We start from the raw sequence: 26860 nt of genomic DNA on the forward strand, positions 1-26860 counted from the left end.
AATTATTGTGTAAGATTTAAAAAAAAAAAAAAGGAACTTGGATGACAGGTGACAATGACAACTGTCAATCTGACTTGAGTATCATTTGACAGATAATCCTATATATAGAGAATTTTCTCTTAGAACTTACCCTGAAAATCATGGTAATCATGATAGGACTATATAATATTGGAAGAATTTTATAAGAAACGTCGTGAAATAATCAAATAAAATTGCTAGTTACGTCGTAGTCAAGTCGTTTAAGCTTAATTTTATAAGAGTTTCTCTGTTTAATATTTATCACAATAAAAATATTAATATGTAAATTTTATTATAAATTAATCGAACATATATTTTGCATCTAGATATATATTTTTATTGTGATAAAAATATTAATCAGAAAAACTCCTTATACAATTCTTACAATACCATATTTTCAGGGTAAATTCTAAGAGAAAATTCTCTCTGTGTGCAATTATTTTTATTAATTAAGAGTTTAACTAGGCTCTGTAATATAAATATAAATTTAACATATATAAGATAGGCAATAAGAGCCAAATCGCGGATGACAGTGCGTTATTCTAAACGAAACTAAATTTTTTCGTTAGAATTAAATACCTGTGCACAAGGCACCAAATTTTACTTGGACACGGCCAAGATATAAAATTGGAATAATCTCTACAAGAGATTTTTAATTCCATGTATCCCCTATTCCCCCTAAAGAAATAAATGTGAGAGAAAAATATAGATCCGAAAGTCGCAGAATCGGGAATCGACTCACATTTATTTCTTTAGGGGGAATAGGGGATACATGGAATTAAAAATCTCTTGTAGAGATTATTCCAATTTTATATCTTGGCCGTGTCCAAGTAAAATTTGGTGCCTTGTGCACAGGTATTTAATTCTAACGAAAAAATTTAGTTTCGTTTAGAATAACGCACTGTCATCCGCGATTTGGCTCTTATTGCCTATCTTATATATGTTAAAATTATTTTTATATTCTAAAAAATATAAATTGTTTAAATTATGCAATTATACTCTATTACATTTTTCTGAAAGAAGTAACGTTGACGAGTTAATTCGCGCTTCGCTGAATTTTTCAGTAGCGAGAGAAACAGAGAGAGAGAAGGAAGCGCAACGGGTCGGATTATTTCGAAGCGGTAGGAAGGGGATGATTATCGGGGAGGGAAGTGCATCTCTCCTTGCACAGTTGCATTTTCCACGATTTATGTTAACGTATATATCGCACTCGCAACAATTTCATCCGCATATAATGCATGCAAATTCTAGTTCCTTTATTTCCATAATAACCATCCAAATCAGCTGTTATCTGTCATGCCGCGCGGACGTCGCATTTTCGACGCAAAAATTAAAAACTCCGCGATTATCATACGATGTAAAACACCGAGTTTACATATTTATACATATCAGGGTGTCCAGCAAACTCAATGAAAAAAATTCCTTGACTTTTTCAGATTTTCCAAGATCAGAAATTAATTTTTTCCCTGCCTTTTTAGTATTATTATAGTCAATATATAATAGTCATTAGTCAATATGTAATAGTCATATTATAGTCAATATATAATAGTCAAATTATATATTTTTTCAAATATAAAATTTGCATATATCTATATGATAAATCAATTAAATATTAAATCATGAAATTCTTGAATTCATAGAAAATTAGCGTGTTGGGAGTCAGGGAAAAGTTAAATAAAAAATTTACAATTATTAAGACAAATATGGAATAATGTGAAAAATCCAGATAAATAGTAAAATTTCCTCATTTTTCCCTGACAATTCCAAAATAAAATTCCTTGACAATGCTCCGTTTTCTTGTGAATTTCCGCAAAATTCCATTAGAAAATTCGGACAACGGGTATATTATTTATTAATTTTTTTATCCATCATAGATCCAAAAAGGTTGTCATTTACAAGCAGATAGCTCCGAAAAAGATTTATAAAAATTCCCTGACAATCCGCGCGGTTTTCCAGATTTCCTAGACACTCTTTCGTGAATTTCTGCAAAAAATTCCCTTAGAGAATTCGGGTATATTTTTTCTTAATTTTTTAATCCATCATAGATGAAAAAAATCATCATTTACAAGCAGATATAGCTCCGAAAAAGATTTATAAAAATTCCCTGACAATCCGCGCGGTTTTCCAGATTTCCCTAGACACCCTTTCGTGAATTTCTGCAAAAAAATTCCCTTAAAAAATTATAATTTTTTCTTAATTTTTTAATCCATCATAGATGAAAAAAATCATGATTTACAAGCAGATATAGCTCCGAAAAAGATTTATAAAAATTCCCTGACAATCCGCGCGGTTTTCCAGATATCCCTAGACACCCTTTCGTGAATTTCTGCAAAAAAATTCCCTTAAAAAATTATAATTTTTTCTTAATTTTTTAATCCATCATAGATGAAAAAAAATCATGATTTACAAGCAGATATAGCTCCGAAAAAGATTTATAAAAATTCCCTGACAATCCGCGCGGTTTTCCAGATATCCCTAGATACCCTTTCGTGAATTTGTGCAAAAAAATTCCCTTAGAAAATTATAATTTTTCTTAATTTTTTAATCCATCATGGATAAAAAAAAATGATCAATTACAAGCAGGTAAAAATTTATCCCGACGCGGAAACTCGCCCTACGCACCTGGCAACCATTCTTCCTCTGCCTACCTCTTGCTTCGTCCCCCTTCGCCAGACGGGCAAGAATGGTGGGGCCCGGAGCGAGTCCCTCAGCCTCGTCGCCAGAGTCAGTCGCTCGCCGGGCCCCGTCGACGCTCCACGTGATCGTCGAGGATCGGCGTTTCCACGTTCACGAACGAGAGAAAGGGAAAGAAAGAGAGAGAGAGAAAGAGGGACGCTTCGGGTTTCTGCGTGTGTGTATATGTGTGTCCGTCTCTCTCCCTTGTTTTCCAAATTCTAGTGCGCCCTTGAAGAGGAAAAATCAAAACAAGGGAAGAAAGGAGACAGAAGAAGGTTAAATAAAAAAAAGGACGACCGCTCGTGACGGAAGCGATCTCTTCCCGCGAGAAGAGAAGACATTCGACCGAATCGACGTCGCTCTTTGCTTTTCGGACGCGAATATTTGGATTCGGGGCCCGAGACCAGAGAACCAGCACGGTGGTGTCTAACTGCGACCATCTATCCCTTCGAAGGGCAGGAAATCGACATTGTCTGCGTCAAGAGAAGGTAAAGGTTGCGCCGAGCGACAGGTGGTTCTTGTCCTCTTATTCTGTCCCTCCGTTTGTTCTTTCTCGAAGAAATCGATTTCTCGCGATGAAATAATCGACGGTAAATAATAATAAAGAAAGGACATTTTTGAGGGTCAGCTGACCAGCTTTCCGAAATTTTTGGAATTTTTCTGGTATCACGTGGACGGAGGATGAAAACGGAGCAAAGATGGATGCTCAACTTCAGATCGATACGTACAATCGATATTCGCGTGAACTGAGCAACGAGTTGACGTACTGAATTTTGGTCAGAGTGTTCGTAGACGAAATTTCACGGACTTCTGAAAAGTTCGATCGGATTCCACCTGTTTATTCGTAACGCGAGACCGATTGACAGATGCGGGAATATAAATTCCGACGAATCGGAATTTGTACACAGAAGACAAATTTGTGTTTTCTTGTTAAAAACCGTTAAAATTGTTGGGTTCAATGTTACTGTTCTGTTTTTAATTTTACACAACAAATGTTCTGCTTTATTAGTGCCTTGATTTTTCTGTTAAAATTTGCAGGAAGAAATGTTGATTTTCTATTTTATAATATAAGTGAGGATGATAAAATCTAAATTAATTCTTCCATTAAAATTATGTTAATTTCACACAAAATTCTCCATTTAACATATCCATATCATGTTAAATTAACAGAAAAATTTCTGTAGATCTGGAACACGTCTGTTAAATTGAATACAAATTTTTCACCTGTGTACGTCAAAATTACGTCGATTTTTGTCGAGAAGGATCGAAAAGAAAAAAAATTGCGAGTGACGAATGCAAACAATATCGATCTGCGTCTGTCTTGAAATGTGCAACATCGCCCTTCAATGAACAGTTTCTACAGGCTGAACTCGAGAGAGACAGAAAAAGAGGGAGAGAGAGAGAGAGAAACGTGCATGTTCTTCTCCGCTTAATCGACCTCAATTGGCAAAGCAGCCGGCTTAGGCTAGAAAAGATTGAAGCTGGTCGTTCCAAGCCAGCAACATCGCTCTCTCGCGCAAAGTTTCGAATGAGTAATCCCTCTTTCGTTCTCCAACAAATTCCTGTTTCCTTTGTAATGAAGTGGCAGCACGAAACTCTCGCGTCAAACGCATTGTTTCAACTACATTTGCGAGCTCGTGTTCAATCAACGGCGAAACGCTGCGATTCCGCCGCGTTTTTCCGCATAATTGCGCGTATTAAAAAATAGCTTTTATATACGACATTTGTTGACAAAACACAGGGTTGGGGAAGTTCAGGATTTGTTTAAAAGTTGTTAGTTGCCTATAAAAGTAATTTTCGAGTTAAGTTATTTATTAATTTTTTATTTCTTTTTTTTATCTCGTATTATAAAATAAACAGATTTATTTTCAAAGCCTTTCAAAGAGCAAGAATTGCTAAATAAATCTGTTTATTGTATAATACAAACTTAAGTCAATTGTTAAATTTATTTATTAATTTAGGTAAGTTAAAAGTTGCATAAACAAAAAATTAACTCATTTTTCAAGTTAAGATTAAATTAACTGAAGTTAAATCAAAAGTTAATTTTTAAAAACATTGCTCATATTAAATTAGAATTTCGTTTGTTAATTCTTTTGAAATATATAATAACAAATAAGAAAGAAATTTTGATTTTTATATAGAAATATATTTTTTGGTTCAATTACAATTGATGACAAATAAACATAAAAATTAATAATACTTTAATTTTAAAATAATACGTTTATGACTTATAAAAAGACAATAATGGTATTCAGAAATAGATTTTAAATTTAAGCTAAGTTAAAAGTTATTAACTTTTTAACTTTTTTCTTACTTTTAACTAATTAACTATTTATTACCCAACCCTGACAAAACATATATTTTCATATCGTGTTCTTTTTTACACGATGTTCAAATATATATTTTTCTATTTGTCTTATAAATTATTTTCAATGATATCAATTATTTTTCAATACGCGCTATTTAATTTGATATAATAAAAATTATTAGGTTATAAGTTGAGAATTTTATGAAAATATTTATTAACATCGTGCGTGTAAATATTTTTTTTCTTGCAAACAAAGAAAATCTTACCTAAAATTTTCTTGAAACGAAAATCGTTGAGAGAAGACATTGAACTTGGGAATGCAGAACAGATCAGGTTTTGCAGGTCTTGGTTTTGGGAAATTCCAAAGGAAATAGAGTCCCTTCTAGGACTCAGTTTGAAAGTAGAAAAAGGTTCAAAGTTTCAATGGTTGCTTTGATGATGTCAAATGACATCAAAGTCATAGAGAAAAAAACCGTACTTGGACATTGTCGACAATGTCATAAATACAAAAGAATAAAAGATATTTTGAATTGAACAATAATATACGTGCAAAATAGAATGTGAAAATCCAATATAAAATATGTATTTCAAAAATATATTACGAGACACGTAGGAAAAATGTTCTCTTAGAATTTACCCTGAAACTCATAATAATCGTGAGACAATATGATATTGGAAGAATTTTATAAGAGTTTGTTTGATTAAATATTTACCAAAATAAAAATATTAATATATACATAGTAAAATTAATCGAACATATTTTATATCTTGTTGAATAAATATTAATCAGAGAAACTCTTATAAAATTCGATTATCATGATATTCAGCACAGATTTTAAAAGAAAATTCTCTCTGTCCAGAATTTTAATTTCTTATCATTAGAAAATTAATTATACAGAGTGTATCTAAATAAATGCAAAAAAAAATAAGAAATAATTCTTTGTCGAAAATTATAATAGGGGTTTTATTTTTTTCTTCAAATTTCAAACAAATTAAAAAATATATAATTTATATATATATTATATATTATAAATTAAAAAATAAAAAGGAAAATATCCACCAAAATTCATTTTTGTAATTTATCTAAAATTTGCGAAAAAACAAAAACTCAATTTTTCTCCTCCTCAAAGAGGGATATATTTATATAAAAAATCCCCTTAATTTTCGCGAAAGAATCATCTCGCAAAATTTTTCGCACTTATTTAGATACACTCTGTATATAAGCGACAATATTTCATAAATCAACATCCACCTATCAACTTTCATGTCTCTACGCAATATTTCGTATCTCTAGTTCCATGTTTTATCACGCGTCAAAAGATGTGTCACGCTTCGTGAATCACGAGAGGTACATACATATACATTCGCGATTATTCTTCTTTAAAAAAAAAAAAAAATTTTTTTAATTTTTTACGACAGCTCAACGATTCTGGTGCCGCAGATACGAGCGTTTTCCGGGCGACGATAAGCCTGATAAAATAAGAAGGGGACCTTGCAGACCTAGAAGGGGTCCAGATACAACGCGCAGCGTTATCTCGCCGCCTCCGCTTATTTTTTTTTTATTTTTTTTATGCAGAAAACGACGTTAGAATATCATCCGCCTATCTACGCGTTAGACGCGAGCGTGCAAATACCGTAAAGAAGTGGGCGTTCCACGGAGAGCGGAATAGTAGCTTTCGAGAGTCCAGGAAAACCGGTATCACACATTAGGGGTTCGACTTCTCGCGCGAGATCCAACGATCGTATCGTTATATAACGAAACGATCGCCTAGTAATAACAAAATATTGAATAGAGCGAAAGCTGATCCTTCCTCGAACGAGATTCGGACAATTATATCGGTGATGGTGACATTTTAATGAACGCTATGTGAAAGGTTTGTAGCTTCAACTGGAATAATTAATGCGGAATTAATGTTATGTAATATTATTTATATAATGTATACGAGCGGGAGAGCAGAAAATTAAATTGCCAGAACGCGCTAAACGATGTTGGTACAACTGGTCGTGAGAAAACAATGGTCTTGCATCTTTCAACACTTGCACATGTGGTTGAGAAACCGCTTCTATTGGCGATTTCTCGGCATCTGCGGTCTAAAGATTACCTCTATAATCGATTTCTCAACAGCCGTCACTTCCAAGGCCCTTGAAAGAACGTGATTATTAAGAATGAACCATTCTTTTTCTGCGTCGCGAATCAGGATGAATATATTGTCTCGCAATTTCCTTTATTGACTCTATTAATAATTCGTCGCGAGTTCATTAATCATATTTTTTTGTCCAAACAATACGCACAAAAATACGTTAAAATTCACGGATAAAATTTATTTATGAAGAAATTAATTATTAAAAAATTATTTATTAAATTAATTATTTTAAAAAAATTATTTATTAAATTAATTATTAAAAAAAATTAATTATTAAAAAAATGATGAGAAAAGAGACAAAATAAATTCAATTGGAAAAGCTATTAAATTAAGATACTGAATCTATTAAAATATTGCATGACGCTGTAATTAGGTTGCATTAAGTAGTCGGGATAAATAATATCTATTTGTCACATATAGATACGGTATAAGTTATAAACGAGATAACATTTTAACGACTGTCAACACGGTCGTGTACTCGTCTCGTCATCATTATTATATCGCTGTCATCTCACTTCCCACGATCTCGCGATGAGCGAGGAGGACTATTAACATCCTTCTTCTTGAGATATCATCTTCATTCATTTTTCCTATTTTTTTTAACTGTGTGTCTATCGAGCGTGTCGTAAAAACGCGTAAATTATACGAATACTAGCGATAACATCTACCGATGTAGCTGCAGAATAATATTCGTATCCAGCAGCTTCTCGAGAGCATGTTTCAGTATGCGTTATTATATCCGTACAAAACATTTTTCTCATTAATAATTAATCATTTCGCGTGAAAATGTTATAGGAGCGGAAAATTGATGAAATAATTTAAAAATTAATTTTGATGAGAAAAAATTATTGTTAAAGTGAAATAAAAGAAGATGATTTTAATAAGGAATAATTATTGTGTTGCATACACGGAGAGAATTTTCTCTTAGAGTTTATCCGGAAAATCATGGTAATAACGGTATTAAAAAAAATTATAAGAGTTTATCTGATTAATATTTACCGCAATAAATATATGAATATCTAACACAATAGATATAAAATATATTAATATTTTTACATATATTAATATTTTTTATTGTGATAAATATTAACGAAAAAAAGTTCTACCATGATTTTCAGGATAAATTCTAAAAGAAAATTATTTCTATGAACACAACACAATATTTTTTTTCTTACTAAACTTATCTTCTTTTATTTTAATTTAAAAATTATTTTCTTCTTATCAAAATTAATTTTTAAATTATTCAATCAATTTTTCAAAAAGATCCGAAAATTCTGCCATTTTCACACGAAATTATTAATTATTAATAAAAGTAAATAAAATTCTTTCAATATATTGTCCCACGATTTTCAAAATAAATTACAAATTAACTTGCTGATGAAATGAGACGGTGAGTCAAGAAATTTGAATAAAAACGAAATATATCACTGCGATATTTCACCGGCGCTATGTATCATAATGAAAGATCGAAATCGCGTGATCTGTCGCGTATTATCCGTCACGCAACGTAACCAGGAGAGGAACAATTCGGCTACGCAATAATTAACATGATTCCTACGGCCTCGTTCTCCATTCGTCCAATTATCGCGACGCAACGCCGTAATCTTCTCTCTATATATGGTCACGTGGTTCCGCGCAGCGCCGCGAAAAATCCGCAGGGGACCTTTACGCGGAAAAAAATTCCGTTCCCCTTCGCGAGCGAAACGGAAAATATATAATATTTCGCGAGTTATCGCCTTTCACCCGCGTATTCGCGAGTAAAGTTTACCCTTCACTCGCATTGCGTGCGTTTTATCCTTCGCTAGGATCGCGACCTGTACTCCGCGATTTTAATATTAATTTTAATAAGATGAGGTTTTAAAAACCCTCTATAATATTAAAATATAATATTAAAATATTAAAAGTATAATATTAAAATTAATTTTAATATTAATTTTAATGTTAATTTTAATATTAATTTTAATATTAATTTTAATATTAATTTTAATAAAACAGAATTTGACAGATAGCATACTTGCGGAAACGGAGCAACAATTTTACATTAAATTTAAACGCAACACTTTCAATCAGATCGTCTCGAGAAAGAGGATCATTGAGAATTTTATTCGATACCATATTGATTATTCGTCATATCAATGCTGCATATTTACCGGAAGACTTGAAAGTCGATAAAATGAGCGTGCTACGGAATATACGCGCATTTATAAGACATAACAGTAAATCTCCTGCCCGCTCCCGAGCGACTCGTCCTTTCGAACGAGCGAAAGAAAAGCTGTTTGCGAGCGTGTCACGTGTATTTCTCGTGCACGATTCCTACAGAAGCAGAAGCAGGAAAACGCTCGTTTAATTCGACACGTGTTCGACCCGTTGCGGTCCGCTAATTTTTGCTGCACGCAAAAAAGCAAGCGTGCTATATTCTGAATTTTTTTGGATAATTAATTTGACGCGAGAATTTGACATGATAATTTATAAAATCGATCATACCGCGTTTTTTCCTCTTTTTTCATATAATTGATTTCAATGTCAATATAGATAAGCTCTAACATTATATATAAATTCTCGCTATGAAAGAGAGCTATAAAATCAAGTATATTTATTTCTTCATTTTTTGATATTCTTGACAAAGATGAATATATTTTATTTTTAATATTTTTTTTAAATTTATTTAATTCTTATTATCTTATTTAACATTTAATATTTTTTCAATTTTTTATTTTATTTTTAATATTTCTTTTTAATATCTTATTTAACATTTAATATATTTTTCATTTTTTTATATATCAAAAGATAAATTGTTTTTGCTTTAGTATAATATTTGTAGAAAATGTATCGTGTTTCTATCTGCAATATGTGGCGCGAGATGATTGCGTTGATTTATGAAAGCGCGTTTGAGAGAGCATTTGACGTGTAAAGGAATCATAATCATCGCGATGAATTACTCGAGCAAATTCCTAATAAAACGCGATCCGCAACTTTCATATATCCCGCAAAAGGTTAGTTCATGTATATTTCTACAATGAAATTTTCACAGAGAAAAGTCAGCGACACGATCTTCGCGATTAAATATTTTTTCTTGTATTAATCATCCAATCATAAACTCTATTTACTATTGAAATTTAAAAAAAATATACAGAGAGAATTTTCTCTAAGAAAATCATGGTAATCATATTGGGACAAAATTGTATTGCAAGAATTTTATAAGAGCTTCTCTGATTAATATTTACCACAATAAAAAATATTAATATTTTTACTATGTACATATTTTATATTTTATTGTGATAGATATTAATACTTTTTGTTGTGGTAAATATTAATCAAATAAATTTTTCTAATACCATATATATTATCTAGGATTACCATATGATTTTCGGAGTAAATTCTAAGAAAAAATTCTCTCTATGTATAAATTTTTATTATATTGTATTTATGACAAGGAAATATTTGATCTGTCAAAATACTGCAATTTGAGTTTTGCTGTGTATGTATAAGTGCAAATTGACAGATACAAGCTCGAATCGACACACCCAGTACTCGCGAACAGCTGATACCTTTACCGCACCTGAATAACTGTCAGTAAAAACAAGTAGGCATGTACAATTACTCGGATAGCGATTATAAAGTATCTTGATCGGCGAATGGCCGTTGATAGAATAATTCATGGATGCATTGCGTTAATTTGCTTATAGCGTCACGTCGAGAAAGCGGGGGTGTTTATTATTAATTCATGCGACCTGAAAACTTCACTCCTATTTGCTAAGCATTTGAAAATATATATATATTAATTCAATAATAAAAATATATATATAAATTTAGTAATTAAAAATATTTTATAACTCCTTATTAATTATTGAGTGAAAGATTTGCGGTTGAAGAGACGGCGAGTGTTTAGAAATATTTTATTCAATGGAAAATATTTTGAGGAGAGAGGAAAAATAATTATTTTAATATTTTACGCTCTTTCGCAACTCGTATAAAAGTTCCAGTTGCATTCGGGAAAGAATATGAGTCATAATGCAGAGAAAAGTTTCCAACTCGCTCGACTTCTGGGAAACCTTTCTTGAATCACGCTTTCTCAGCGTAATATTATTCAATGTAAACGCGAAGCTTTGTAAGAAACGTAATTTTCATCGCGATAATGTAAAATGTATAAAAATTGTACCGCGTTATAAATGTCTCGAAAAATTCATCGTAACACACATTTTACAATTAATTTATTTTTATTTATTCTTTTTTAATTTTTTTTAACATTGAAAATTAACTCAATAATACAAATGTGTATTATTACGTCGTATAATTATATATCATATAATGCGATTTTCATCAAATTGACATGATTAAACTAAATATTCAACTGATTTACATCGCGATGAATCTCTCATCGCGTGGAATAAACCTATCCACATTTCCGATGGCGAATCATTCCTGTATCGGAATACATAAATCACGGGCCGTTTAAACAACACATTGAACACTCTCCATCTCTCTCTCTCTCTGTATTAACGACTCTCCTATTAATCCGTACATACGTAAATCTCGTTACGACCACGCAGTCGTCGAGCCTCGACCTACAAATCGCTCCAGTTCCTATATCATACGCTCGTAAATCTCACTCGTATTACCTGTTAACCGCTCGGAATCGACAGAATTCCGTCGTATATCCCATCCCCGGTAAACCGGAAGGTCGCCAATTTTTTCTTTTTTTTTTTGTCGGAATTTATCGATATTCAATTATCGGCTCATTATATATTCGTCTGTCGCCATTAAGTGCTCATAAATATTGTACGTTTAATATATCGTAAAATATATGCGTTACGAATCTTGCATCTTTATTAATTTTAATTTAATACTGGACCGCGAACAGATCTATCATTTCCATCTATTCCAAATTAATAAATTTTTAATAACTTCCTCAGAATATAAATTGGAAGACATAATCAGCCATTATAAAATAGAAAAAAATAATAAGATTGATAATTCCTTTCTTCTTTTACAAAATGATATTTGACATGCCAGAAATTATGTGCATGTTTAAGCAAGATGTATGTGTATGTATATTTATTTAACATTGGTTTTTTTTATGCGAGATGAAAAGTACATCTCTTTAAAGATGACTACGAGTCTCTTTTAAATTATTTTTGAAAAACTTTCAGAATATATTTAAAAGCGCGGGAGAAATTAATATTAGAAGACATTCGGAAATAACGAGAGACAAGTAATTAAATAAATTTTGACTTGAAAAGCCGGTGGGAGGAAATAATCAGCAATTACGAAATAAAAGGAACAAGATCCATAATTTCTCTTTTTAAATCGAAATTTGACATTTCAGAAATTATTGTCATTAATAATCATATATTAAGCGTGTGTACAAGTGACATATTTATTCAACATAAATATTTTTATGCGAGATGAAAAGTAACATCTCTTTAGGAATAGCAAGTTTTTTAATTAGCTACCTGAAATTTAGTTATCATGTCTAAATTTTAGCTACGGTAATTAATATTTTTTAGTTATAATTCAACGAAGAATTCTATTGCTAAAAAATATCAGCTCGAGATATTTCGAAATTTGTAATTAATTATTTAATTTAAATGTATCTTGTATTTAAATGTATTTATGAAATTACATAATATAATATAATATATGCTATTAAATGTTTATTTTAATTATTATTATTTTATAAAGTTTAAAGTTCGAATAAATAAACTTATTTTTTAAAGTGTTGAAAAATTAACTTACTTTTGATATTATTTTCATATAATTCTACCGTCAGACTATATTATACCTAATATTAAAGTAATTACAATAAAATCATCTAGTATTACTATTATTTAAAAAATTTTATTTTTTAAAGAAGAATAGATAATCTTTTTGTAATTGCATTAATATTAAGTATATAATCAGAAAATTAAAAAAATAATAGTATTTATAAATGTACTTAAATACAATTAGTATTTAAATATATGTCAAATAGTATCTTATATCTTGTATTTAAATATTTGGTTTCAAAGTATCTGCCCAACCCTGGTAGCTAAAATTTGAGTATGATAAATTTCATGTGTAATATAGGGACAGCTAAAATTTCGTCATAATAGCCAATTTTTTCTGTCATTTCCACCTGTCACTTCCGTCTCTTCTCGTCTAAACTCGAAACGAAACGCGAACGGAATCCGACGTTCCGGATCCATCGCGGACAAAGAGCATCCGTCTAGTTCTCCATTTTTCCCGATCATGTATCAGCGACTCCTCGAGTCTTTATCGAAGCCGGGCTAGCAGCCCCGGCGATCCCAAACCTGTTTTCTACATCCGTAACCCAATATGGACAATTCGTACGAGATCGAGAGCCACGGCGGCGAAGATCGTGAGAAGAAAACCGCACCTTCGCGAACCACCGTTTGCGGACATTTTTTCGCGAAATATTCTGCTCTTCATTATATATCTATTTCCAACATTCGTGAAATGCCCTTCTCTAACGCGGTTCTACAATTTTATCGGTCGATTACTTATTTTTACTTATTTTTATATATGAACGACATAAATTGTAACAATAAAAATGATTAAAATATTAAAATATTTTTTAAATATTTTTAAAATAATTTTTAAAATATTTTTAAAATATTTTTAAAATATTAAAATATTTTTTTAAATATTTTAAAAATATTATAACATAATAAATCATATAGCCTTTCCTCTTTGTTAGATATTGCATTTTGACACTTTGCAGATATTTTCTTCGAATATATTTGTTAATTATTTTAGTAAGAATTCGATTAACAATATTTAAAATTCTCATCGCGAATGGAAGACGACGACGACAAAATTTATTCTTGTCGCGATCAATGGGACATAAAAAAACCTTTCTTTACCTCTATACATATGATTGCCCAACGCCATAAAATCGTGTTCCAAATAGCGAGAGACTCGTAATCGAAATGTTTTTATGACTGTTACACTTAAACGGTGACATGTATTTCTCATAATTTGATACTGCAAAAAAGTGGAGTGTAAAATAGTAAAAAAGAAAAAAATAGGAGCAAAGTTTAATAATTAATTTAAATCACTATAGTAATTGCATAATTTTCTTATATATTTTTTTTTATTCTGTTGTTTTTCTTTTTCAGAAAAATTTAAATTAATTAATTTGACACTCTATTTTTTACCTTATCAAATTATTATTATAACAATGAATTAATAATTATTTAAATATATTTTATAATTAATAATAAGAAATTATTTTTAAGTAAAAATATGGCAGGCAAAGTGGTTCGCTGGGATTCGTTGCATAATTTAAAGAAATATCAGCCAGTGTCGTTTCGAATTGAAATGTCGCGTATTCGAGATACGCAAGATTAATCAAGACGAGAGCTCATATATGAAAGAGGGTATCGGCCTCGTCTTCGTTAAAGTCGAACCCCACTCTTATTCAGCCGAGAATCAAGAAACCAGCAGCCAACTGGTTTAACTTGCTTGGTTCCTTCGCCACATGAGCGTTTCGAAATGACGAATTTTGGAACATCTTTTAAGAAATACTGCGACATGTTATTTTATCTTTTTTCCTTCATTTTTTTTACAACTCTCTCATCTGAATATATTGCAAGGTGTGACTCGTTGTAAGCACGTTATTTAAAGAACTTATATCAGAGGCCTTTATCACTAGAGGTGATTATGGGATAATTGCGTTCTACTGATTTCGGAGAATTGCGGTTCTACATATTACAAAATAGTATAATGTTAAAGCAAGAAAAATATGTGCACACATTTGTGCGTTATTTATATAATATATTTATATTTCTTAATTTTACACAATATATATATATATATATATACATAAAATTAGATAATATATAATATATAAAATATAATATATAAATATATAATATATAATATATAAAATATATATAAAATTAGAATTAAAATTTGTTACACAAAGAGAAAATGACATTTGTCAATCCGGAATTTTTGCGAGCAGCCAACTATTTATAAAAAAACTTCACACATTCCACGTGCACGTGTATAAACGAAATTAGCACCTTTTGCGGACAAAAAAATAACATAATGTAGTACAGAAATCCGTTGTGAGGTGTGAACGAATGGTCCTGGCTAACAAAAGATTTTCCGAAAGTAAATAAAGGCAGAGTTTCTCTTCAAATAAAATTTCTACAAAGTTATCTGAAAATTTTTCTGCTGTTGAGAAATTTTTTTTTTAATAAGTATTATGTCTATCATATTTTTTTTCGTTATAGTAGTAATTGCATCAAACACACATGCGATTCTCGTCCTCGTTGCAAATCGACCTCTCGAACATCGGCACGCGTGTTCCCCCTTTAATTAATTAAGTAATAAAATACCGTCGACACACGGCCAACAGGCTATAACTCGCCCTTGAATTTTGTATGAAGCTGGGAATAATATTCTATCGTATACGAAAAAAAAAAAAAAACAGGTTTCTCTTGTAAACAAAAATAAATAAAACATCGCAATTTTATCTTTATTTTTTTTAAATTCTTGTGCATGAAAAATAAATGCCTTGGAATAATTACTCTAAAAAGTTCTGTAAATGTTTTAATTATAGAGTATTTATCTTATTGTGTCATTGTTGAATATAATTGTCTCGTTCGTAATTATTTTCGATATCTCAATGTTTAATTAACTATATTTCACCGGATGGGTTTGTAATACTTTTTTAACTGTCACACGATTTAACGCGAATAATATTTTCTGTGACCGCAAATGTGTGACGAGTGAATTCTCTAGATGCGCGTAAATAGATCAAAAGCTTCATGCAAGCATCTACGCGTTTAATTTAATTATTACATCACGATTCCATCGAAAAGCACGAGGATACATAAAGCCATAAAGCCACAATATTTCAAGAATAAAAAGACAAACTGTTATTTCCGCGCGCTTTAATCTCGTTTCTCTAAGGAAACGATAAAAAAGAATGACGTTTAAACTCCTTTATTTGAAAGCTGCTTGAAATAAAAATATAATTGATACCAGTCTATATTCATTTTACAAACCCGTGTTATACAGATCATTTATTAAAATAAAATTATAGTAGCGCGAAATTAAAAAAATTTAGTTAATTCTTATAATTTTTATTTATTTCAATACTGCCAAATAAATCATTTATTTGAAACTAATAATACTTATTTGATCTAAAAAAAATCCTTAAAAAAAAATAAATATTTTTCATATCAAATAAATATTATAAGTTCCAAATAAATAATTTATTTGACAGTATTGAAATAAATACTTACAAGAATGAACAAAATTTTTTTTCAGTGCAGTGGCGCGAAATTTAGTCGCAGATAAAAAAATTGAACTGAATCGAATCGATCTAGACGGGCTTTTAAAATCGAGGGTTATTCGCAGCCGCCATTAGCGTTGCGTAACTTCCGCGAAATCTCTTCGGGTTCCTCGCTGCACGTGTCGGAAATTCGACGAGAACGAAAATGAGAGCATTCCGGTCGCGTCGGACTTTGTTTCCCGACGAGAGAATATAATCTACGGGTCGAGGTGTGCGCGGCCTTTATGGATATCGATCCTCTCTCTAGTACACATCTGCCATTTCCGGCGACGTCGGGGTGCATCGGGGAAAAAGGGCCGGGGGTTGGTTGCCCTTCTCTCGCCGCGAGGGTGCCTATGAATTTTCGAAAGGGAGAGAAGGTCCCGCGAATTGTCATCCCGATTCTGTTGAATAAAAGCGAAACGTTTTCGCTTTTATATTCGTCGACGAAGTGAAAAACGATGAAAAATGGTAGGTTACAATTTATACTGAAAACAATTTGTTAACTTGTGACTAAACCTTCCAACTAAATATTTATTTCGTTAATTGAACATATAAAATATTTAAATTAAATAATAATGTATAATAATATTATTATAGTATTAAATATAATATGAAATATAATATTATTATACATAGTATTATATTCAATATTATATTTAATATTATATTTAAATATAATATATTAAACAAAACGTATATTTGATTTAAATATTAATATATGTTCAATTATAATAAAATAGTAATTTAATTTAGAGTTAATTTTTTCTTTTCAATATAGGAGTAAAAAATTAAGATTGTTAATTTTAAACCTCTCTCCTTCTCTTAAATTCTTATCACAAAAATTCCGAATTTTGCAGCACAATAAAAATGTTTAGTAAAAAATCCTAGAATTATACACAGAAAAGTAGATTCTAAATTACATTAATTTTGCAATTTTAAATAGCTCTTTCTTAATTGCATCGTTATTAAATATACCGCCGTTTTAATTCATCATACATGTCTATTTAAGATTCAAAGTCAATCACTTCTCTTTTAAACTCTCGCGATAGATTCAATTAATTTCGTAAACAACGCAATCGAAGATTGTCGCCGAGAGAATCAAAGATGAGATTGATGATCTGGAAGAATGTAATCCTGTTTACTACTGGAGTCCGTGGTTGAATTAATCACGAGCTGAATCTAGATATGACACGCATATACGATCGATAAAGAACTTGAAGAGTAATTTCTCCAAGAGAGAATCAATTTCTTTTATTTCCCAGGCGATGCCTTCATGTGAGTCATTAAATAAATTACTACAAGAATTCATTAGGTTGATCTGATGGTTCGTCAAACGAAGACAGTCCGTTAATCTTTTGCAAACTATTTAACTGTCGTCTATCCTTATAAGAGAGAGAGAAAGAGAGTACGCGATAAAAATCTAAGTAGAAAAAAAAAACGTGGATTAAACGAGAAACACAGAAACCGGTCAGGTTTTACTAGAATTTACCATATAGCAACTCTGTCGTGACTGGAATACAAAATTCTATTTAGATAAAAACCTACTTAAATGTCTGGTCACTAATGAGAATCTAGATAATGTTATGTTTTAATTGCCGGCGCTGTAAAAAATTATTTGCAGAGAAAATATACGCGAGGACAAGTCAAACTGATATCAGTAACCGAGAATTATATAGTTTATGCTTTTTGTTAGTCGAGACTCGGAAAATATTATTCTCTAGCCGATAGAAATATGCTGAAAAAGTAGCCGCGCTACACTGAGAAAAATATTCGTGTAAAATTACATGATTATGCCAAGTTTTTTTTCGGACTCAGCATAATCTTGTAATATTGCTACTATATATTTTCAAGATTAAAAATATTTCACTGAATATGGAATCATAAAATAAAGTTCTAATAAAGTAAAAATAGTAAATTTAAAATTACATACCTATGACTTTTGCATCAAAATAATCATCTTACCTATATTTTACGTATATTTTCACATCAAAATATGTATTTTTACTTTAAAAAATATGGAAAAAAATTACAGTGATAATAAAGTAATTTTTCCAGTTTCTTTTTCAGTGTATTATAGCCAATTTATTATTCAGTAGGAACTGTCAAATAAAAATGAATTAACGCGTTTCTCTTCTTCTTCTTCTTGCAGATAAACGAAAATGGCGGTATTCGGCTTGGTCTCGGCGGTCGCCGGCTTCGTCAAGGTACGATATCTGATTGACAAGGCCACCATTGACAACATGGTATTTCGGCTACATTACAGGACCACGGCAGCTATGTTGTTTGTCTGTTGCGTCATCGTCTCAGCGAATAACTTGATAGGTAAATATATTCATTTAATTTGCATTTTAGGGTGTCCAGCAGACAAAATGAAAAAATTCCCTGACTTTTTCAAGACCAGAAATTCATTTTTTCCCTGACTTTTTAGTATTATTTTTTCCAAATATATCATTTGCATATATCTATATGATAAATCAATTAAATGTTAAATCATAAAATCCTTCAGATATTTTTGTCAACAATGAAAAGGTTCGGAAGCTAAAACAAAAATTTTAATCAATTATACAATCTGCATTATGTACAATAATAATCACCTTTTTCTATTTGTATATTATATCAAATTTTTTAGTTTTATCTCTATCAAACACATTGAAATAGAATAACACGACAATGAAGATATAATAAATTAACGAACACGCTGTAGATGAATCAATTTTTAACAACACAGAAAATTAGCGTGTTTGGAGTCAAGGAAAAGTTTCTATTTATTTCATAAAAAATTTCAAATTATTGAGACAAATGTAGAACAATGTAAAAAAATCCAGATAAATGGTAAAATTTCCTCACTTTTCTCTGACAATTCCAGATTTAGAAAATTCCCTGACAATTCCATATTTATAAAATTCCCTGACAATTCCAGATTTATAAAATTCCCTGCCAATTCCATATTTATAAAATTCCCTGACAATTCCAGATTTATAAAATTCCCCGACAATTCCAGATTTGTAAAATTCCTTGACAATGTCCGATTTTCCAGATTTCCCTGATCGCTAGACACCCTGCATTTTGCATCCTAGTAATATTTTTTTCAGAGAAAATCCTTTACGTCGCCGTCGACAAGACAGATAAACAAAGTGAATACTTTGTAATAGTGTATATACCCTAGACTTTAAAAGAGCAGTTAAAATACTTGAAGACAAGAGAGAGGGAGGAGTTTAAAAATAGACTACACTCGAAGGCAGGAATCATTTAATCTATCGCGCTGAATATTACCGGGTTAAGGATCAATTGCACGTCGCAATTGCAGAAAGTCGGTGCAGAGATCGCAATCGGTTTCGATCAGAGAGGATAGAGACGCAAGTGGACGACAATCTGGAGTACATTCCTCTACGCTTACGAGATATCTGCCGAACAGCTGATCCTGTCAATTTTAACGCCTTTTTATTATCGCCACGCGATATACGATAGGTGATAATATAATGGCACGGCTGATTAGAAAAAGGCGCGTTTGCGCCTAGTAATCATAACATAATACGCCACTAGATATATGTGCTCGTTTTTCAGCTACGATTGTCGAGAGCGAATCGAGGTCGCTCTTGCGCGATGATTAATGAGTGGATCTTGGATCGCGTAGGGCGAAGCAGTAATTATGTAATAAATGATCATATGTAACAGTAGAAGTAGGAGAGGCTCTTGGCGTTTTCGCTGAAATCATCATTAAATCAAGTTTACCTTGCGCGATTCTTATCTTTGTGATCTCTCACGTCGATGAAGAAATTATAAAAAAAATAAAATATAAAAGTATAAAAAAATAAAATATAGTCTATACGAAAAATAATTTGTTAACTTAACTAAATCGTTCAACTGAATATTATTTTGTTAATTGAGCATATAGAAATATTTAAATTAAATATAACATTTTTTAAATCTAACAAAATGTATATTTAACTTAAATACTAAATATATGTTCAATTATAGTAATTTAATTGAAAGGTTTAATCAAGTTAACAATTTTTTTTCAGTTTATAACATGTGTAGAAATTAATCTATAATAATCGAATTTTATATTTGTAAAATTAAGCGCTTAAATTTTCTTAAAAAATTAGGGATATGACGAAAGCGAGAAAAGTTTGAAAACGTTTAATTTTTTAAGATAAATACCATAGATGATATCAAAGATATATACAAATGGCTGATCAATTATAACTTCAGCATAATGTATCCTCTTTGTTCGTCGCGCTATTGGATCGTTGCATAATTTAATTGACCGTAATGTGAAACATCTGGTATACATATGAAGCACGCACATGTGATTCAGTTTCATCTCGAGAAAACAATTTTAGCGAACGTAAACGCTAGATCTATTCGTTTTAATGACGTTTTCATTTTGCTCTTTTATTTTTGCACGAAACATCGATACATATCCCTTCAATTTTCATTCTTTTTATAAAGCAGTAAGATTTTTTATTTCTAAAACTTATATAAAAATATAAAAATCTTAAAAGAAATATTTTTGGTTTAATGTGTACCAAAAATAATATTTTTGCATATTTCTGATAAAGATTAAAAATGTTAACGTATAAATATTTTCTCCTAAGTTTCTTTATTATTTGACTCGCTCTTTTATTAATAAATTATATTTTCTGAGACGCTTTAGACGTGAGAGAAAAAAACCAGAAATGTGGAAAATAAACGCTGCAAATGAAGAAACACACGTACTGTGTGAAATTTGTACAAATGTAACACACCGAACGTGATCGCAAATTTAACGCTCAACATCGGCAAGAACATCTTCATTACGCTTTAGGAACGTTTCATCGGGAACGTTAAATGAGAACGATACTTGATTCTCCGAGTTTCGAGTATCTTCGTCTAGAATCTAGACTGCAGCGCAGCATCCACTCGTTCGCGAGGTGACGTGACACGTGAAAAGTTATCTTCGTCGTGATAACACCTTCTCCGACATTCGTTAATGGTACGGGATTAACACACACATGTGTACGCGGTAATTCCGTGGATTTACTCCGGTAACGACATTCGCGCAAGAAAGGCTGAACGATACACAGAGAGAATTTTCTCTTAGAATTTATCCTGAAAATCATAATAATTGTGGGACAATATTGCAAGAATTTTTTATAAGAGTTTCTCCGATTAATATTTTTACCACAATAAAAAATATTAATATCTACCACAATAAGATATCAAAAATATATTCGATTAATTTTATTATGTAGATATTTTTTATATATTATTGTGGTACATATTAATATCTTTTATTATGAATATCAATCAGAGAACTCTTATAAAATTCTTCCAATATTATAATTTTAAGAGAAAATTCTCTCCGTGTGCTTGAAAATCACCGCCTACCTTTTCCAATTATCGAAATAAATTTTAATTAAAATCAGGGGTTTCTTCTCTCGTCATTAAAATAATTAATGTTAAGTATCCCTAAATTTTCGCCAATTGGTAACACATATTTTTAAGCTATATAATTTAGTAAAAAAAATATCCCATTAAGTTAAAAATATTAAATTTAAAATTAATTGAATATCAAATTTAATTATAGTTAAAAATATGAAATGGTAAAAAATATTAGTCACTTAATATCTACTTTCGTACACAGGTGATCCCATTCAATGTCTAACGGAAACCGGCGCTGTATCCACTCACGTGATGAATACTTATTGCTGGATTACGTACACATTCACGCTACCGGGGACTGTCTCGAAACCCGCGTCCCACGTGGCCCACCCGGGTCTGGGTAGCGATGTTGGCGAGAAGAGGTTCCACTCGTATTATCAGTGGGTGCCCTTCATGCTGTTCTTACAAGGCGTGCTCTTCTACACACCGCATTGGATGTGGAAACAATGGGAGGAGGGAAAAATCAGGATAATATCCGAGGGTTTGAGAGGTGCCATGGTCGATAGCAAGCAGGAACGACAGGCCAAGATCGAAAGACTGGTCCAGTACCTCGTCGAAACCATGCACCTGCACAACAGCTATGCCGCTGGTTACTTCTTCTGCGAGGCCCTCAATTTTGTCAACACCGTAAGTATATCCCAAAGCAGGTTCTCCAATAGGGAGTATTAGGGTGTTTGATATCGTAGAGCAAATGAAATTTTTTGAATATATAGATGTCTAGATTTCTAATTTTATTTAAGAACATTTTGTGTTAATTTCTGCGAAGCTCAAAGAAGATTCTCCAATATGAAGTATTAGGGTGTTTGCAAAATATCGTAGAGCAAATTAAATTTCTTGATTATATAGGTATCTAAATGTCTAATTTCATTAAAGAATAATATTTTGTGTTATTTTCTGCGAGGCCCTCAACTTTGTCAACACCGTAAGTAATCCCAAAGACGGTTCTCCAATATGAAGTATTAGGGTGTTTAGAAGATATCGTAGAGCAAATGAAATTTCTTTCTCCAACTTCCTTATTATACAATAATATCTTATATAATTTGAATCATCAGATTCTTTGCATGAAATTAATATTGTTCCTTGTTGCGTCTCAGATCGGCAACATATTCTTCGTGGATGTCTTCCTGGGTGGCGCTTTCCTTACGTACGGTACCGACGTGATCAAGTTCAGCAACATGAATCAGGAGCAACGTAACGACCCGATGATCGAGGTGTTCCCGCGGGTGACCAAGTGCACCTTCCACAAATACGGTGCTTCCGGCTCGCTACAAAAGTTGGACGCGCTCTGCGTGCTGGCGCTCAACATCATCAACGAGAAGATCTACATCTTCCTGTGGTTCTGGTTCATCATCCTGGCCGTCTTCTCCGGTGGCGCTATGCTGTACAGCATGGCCATAGTGCTGATGCCCAGCTGTCGCGAGACGATCATCAAGAAACGCTTCAAGTTCGGCACCTCGGCTACGGTCAGCGCGCTCATCCGAAAGACTCAGGTGGGACGTTTCTTCGATCAATAAAATGTCAATAATATGCACGAATTGTAGATAATGTCATTTCAAAAGTTTCGCTTCAACGAGCGAGTACTGACCCATTTCAGAATTTAATAGAAGCTCTCGAGTGAAAGTTGAGGCGCTACAAGTGAATATAATGCATTACGAAACCTAAAAGTGTCTTTATAATTTTTTAATTTATTTAGTTTAATAAAATAAAATTAAATAAATTAAGAATAAATAAAATTTAAAAAAAAAATGAATTTTCAGGTCGGCGACTTTCTGATGCTTCATCTGCTCGGACAAAATATGAATCTCATGATGTTCAACGAGGTGCTTGAGGAACTGTGTCGCCGTTTGCAATTCGGCGGCAGCAGCAGCGGCGCGTCGCCGACGTCGATGCCGTCGGCGCCCAGCACCCTGGAGATGTCACCCATGTATCCGGAGATCGAGAAATTCGGGAAGGACACCGAGATCTAAGCAACCCTAAAGTCGACTTTTCTCCACCGCGCCTTCCCACGTCCACTTCTGTCCGTATTGTGATAATACCGAGGGCGGCACCATATGTTGTCCGCCGTTGTCTCGGTGCCAATAATAAAGAGATAGGTTCGTGCCGCATCGTCAGGTGTAATTTGGTCCTCGTCTTTCGTCGACGAGAATTTCGACGTGTTTTTCGCGTTTATATTTACATCGCCAACGACGAATCTTCCAAACTGTGCTGAGGATCACTAGAAGAAACGCAATCTCCTCTCTTTTCTCTTCTCTATTTAATTACATTTCTCTTCTCAAGATCGCGAATTATTCCTGACTAAAGTTTCATTTATTCAAGTTCTCAGCATCATCCGCGTATAAAATATATATAATAATACGTATAAAAAGAGTTTGTCTCGTCGCAGCTTCCTGTCTGTCGACGCTTCTATTTCAATGTTATTATGAGGCTTTCATTGCAACGTTGTTATATGTGTACGTCGTTTCGCGCTTGTATAAACCGAGCTTGAAAAAACGCGATAAACAACGTGAAGCCGATGCTAATGAGATTCTTGACTATTCCACGGCTGTATAAGAGATTTTCATTCACTCCGAAGTTAAAACGCACAAAGTCACTCCACTGTTTTCCCGACCATTTACTTCTGCATTTTCTTCGAAATATTTTCTCTCGAATAATGCGCTGTGGAAAGAAACGAGTATCGCACACTGAGAAATCAGAAGGATTCGCTTTCACCGGCGGCGACGGCACGAATCGACATTAATTAGATTATCGAATATATAATGTAGACGTTAATGTAGCGCGATGCTCTCGAATCGATAAGACCGTTTGCACGTGTGACTGTTGATAAGCTGTCAAGTTGCAACAGGTGCGAGAGACTTTTCTTTCGTCATCCTAGGATCGAATCATTTTAATTATTATTCAATCGTTGATTAATTTTGAGAGAGTAGAACGCAGTCACACGTGGAACGCGCGTAAAATTGATAACCTAGGGTTTTCCTTGGCCCCTGTTTCGCGCGAATGTAATTCACATTCCTCTTGACACATTACTGTTGTAGATCATCGAGGAGAAGAGAAAAGCGAGCTACGACACACTGCTATATGTTACTTTGATATTTGCTTCTGTTGCGATACGTAAAAATATCATAGATCAGAGCTCCGCTTATATATTTTTTTTCACGAAATAATAATAGGAAGTTGTCCTGTGTTATTCGTCACGTGACGAGAAACGTGCGCCATCGTTATCGATCTCGTCGTATCGCATAGTAATTTAAAGAAAATAAATACATCGATAGGGTACAAGATCCATCAACGAATCTTTCAAACAAATTGTATATCGAACTTTGTTTAGAAAATGTTAATGCATTAATATTAGAGCGAATCTCGCGTGTAGAAGCATCGCGCAATTATAAAGCTGCGCGAAACATCGTAAAAGCACATTACATATCGCGCATTACATAAAACCAGTACACTGCCTAGTGTGTAATCTAATAGAGACACGAAATCATACATCAACAATAGTCTAGCAGGCGGAAGGAACAGACATATCATTATATTCGCGCATCGTATGCATCGTGCTTTTTTTCTGTTTAATTTTTTCGAAAATATTTTTGCGCGACTGATGCAACGATTGTAGACTAAATTGAAGTTAGTAGTGTAATTTAATTGAAAAAAAAATGAGAATGATGCTCGACATTCGTGCGAACACATTCGATATAGAGGATCGCCATTTAATTAAGCAAGTGGATTAAAATAACGGTTGTGCGAAATATGTGTAAAATGTGTTTTCGAGAATTGGAAAATTAATTCAAAACAAAATTTCCTCTATAAGAAAGCAAAATAATTTCTTCGTAAAATAAAAGAAGATATCCATTTTTTAAGACACTTGCTACATGATTTCTGGGAAATATCTAAAGTAGGAAAAAGTAATTGTTGAGTGAAAATCAAATAAGCGAATGGGGTTCCTCTATCTGTAGATTATATAATTACATAATTCGAAAAGATCTTCTTACGTCATTTTCTTAATGATTATTCTTCGATATAATTAAATACTTCATTACTTAACTCTAGAATTGGGATCGCGAAAGAATAGCGTCATCGTCCCCGATATTGTAATCGGCGCGTCTATCCCGTACGTAGACTTTTAATTGTCGTAATTAATTATCACGTACACGGTAATCCTCCTTCCTGTTAGCGAAAGACAATAGAAACTTTCCCTCGACGCTCAGATATTATACATCTCTCCTCATCCTTTCACCTTCCCTCCTTTGCGTCTGAGAGAACAATGTGTAAACGCTGCCGACAATAACTATGTATGACGACAATAGTGTCAAACTATTACAATCCTTCCCTTTTACGGTATCCGTTAGATTGCCGATTAATCGCGCTCCGAGTGATATCTCTTAAGATAAAGATTTAAGATTAATCATTTAAGATGAACGAAAGAAAGGGAGAGAAAGAAAGAGAGAGCGAGAGAGAGAGAGAGATAGAGAGAATGAGTAATCAATTTATAGGTTTAATAGTTGTTCACAAAAAGTGCCTTCTATATATATATATATATATATATATATATATATATACAATATATATATATATACATATTGTAGGATACGCGTTATTTAGCGTATCAGCGTATTCTTTAAAAGGAGCGAGACATTACTCGCGTTTCGATACGAGAGGAAGACTGCCAATATGTGCAACGTCGTTGTAGCAATTAAAATACGAGACAAGAAATGATAGAAAATAAACGAGATTCTTTCCAATTACTCTCTCATCCGGCTTTCACACGCGGAATAATCATTATAATTCCGAAGTTTTTTTTTTCCTCAACTGTGCCCGAAGCTACTCGAAGCTACAAACTTTCCTTCAACCGGATAAATGGACTACTTTGCGCTAGAATTACTCGCTGAAATTTTCATCAGTCGTGTGTTTGTGGATTAAAGTATTTTAGATCATGAAATATATATCCAGGAACTCTCCTTCTTCATTAATAATTTGGTTACTCGGATAGAAATAAATACTCGCATA

At 32.3% G+C, this 26860-nt stretch overlaps 2 protein-coding genes across 7 annotated transcripts in view; one reads left to right on the forward strand and one right to left on the reverse strand.

The window, feature by feature from the left end:
• The window catches only part of spg (dedicator of cytokinesis spg), a 64849-nt gene that overhangs the window by 25458 nt on the left and 12531 nt on the right, over positions 1-26860 (reverse strand). The gene's annotated exons all lie outside the window — the stretch shown is intronic.
• On the forward strand, positions 2734-26595 carry Inx3 (innexin 3). Of its 2 annotated transcripts, none has more exons than XM_029301720.2 (5): positions 2734-3182; positions 18585-18757; positions 22062-22486; positions 22954-23349; positions 23617-26595. In XM_029301720.2, exons 2-5 carry the CDS (start codon positions 18595-18597, stop codon positions 23824-23826), a joined length of 1194 nt encoding a protein of 397 aa, XP_029157553.1. In that variant the 5' UTR covers positions 2734-3182; positions 18585-18594; the 3' UTR covers positions 23827-26595. The 2 variants fall into 2 exon arrangements, with proteins under 2 accessions (XP_029157553.1, XP_029157554.1); XM_029301721.2 differs by lacking the exon at positions 2734-3182 and adding an exon at positions 6670-6876.

This window comes from Nylanderia fulva, unplaced genomic scaffold, assembly GCF_048542155.1.
Source record: "Nylanderia fulva isolate GAGA-0341 unplaced genomic scaffold, ASM4854215v1 Scaffold9, whole genome shotgun sequence".
Classification (NCBI taxonomy): domain Eukaryota; kingdom Metazoa; phylum Arthropoda; class Insecta; order Hymenoptera; family Formicidae; genus Nylanderia; species Nylanderia fulva.

Bases quoted from the DNA above. Each gene is read 5' to 3' on its own strand.
- Inx3 (XM_029301720.2), top strand. From the start codon at position 18,595: ATGGCGGTATTCGGCTTGGTCTCGGCGGTCGCCGGCTTCGTCAAGGTA. The intron at 18,758-22,061 runs GTAAATATATTC...TTTCGTACACAG, and splicing joins CTCAGCGAATAACTTGATAG to GTGATCCCATTCAATGTCTA. The intron at 22,487-22,953 runs GTAAGTATATCC...GTTGCGTCTCAG, and splicing joins CCCTCAATTTTGTCAACACC to ATCGGCAACATATTCTTCGT.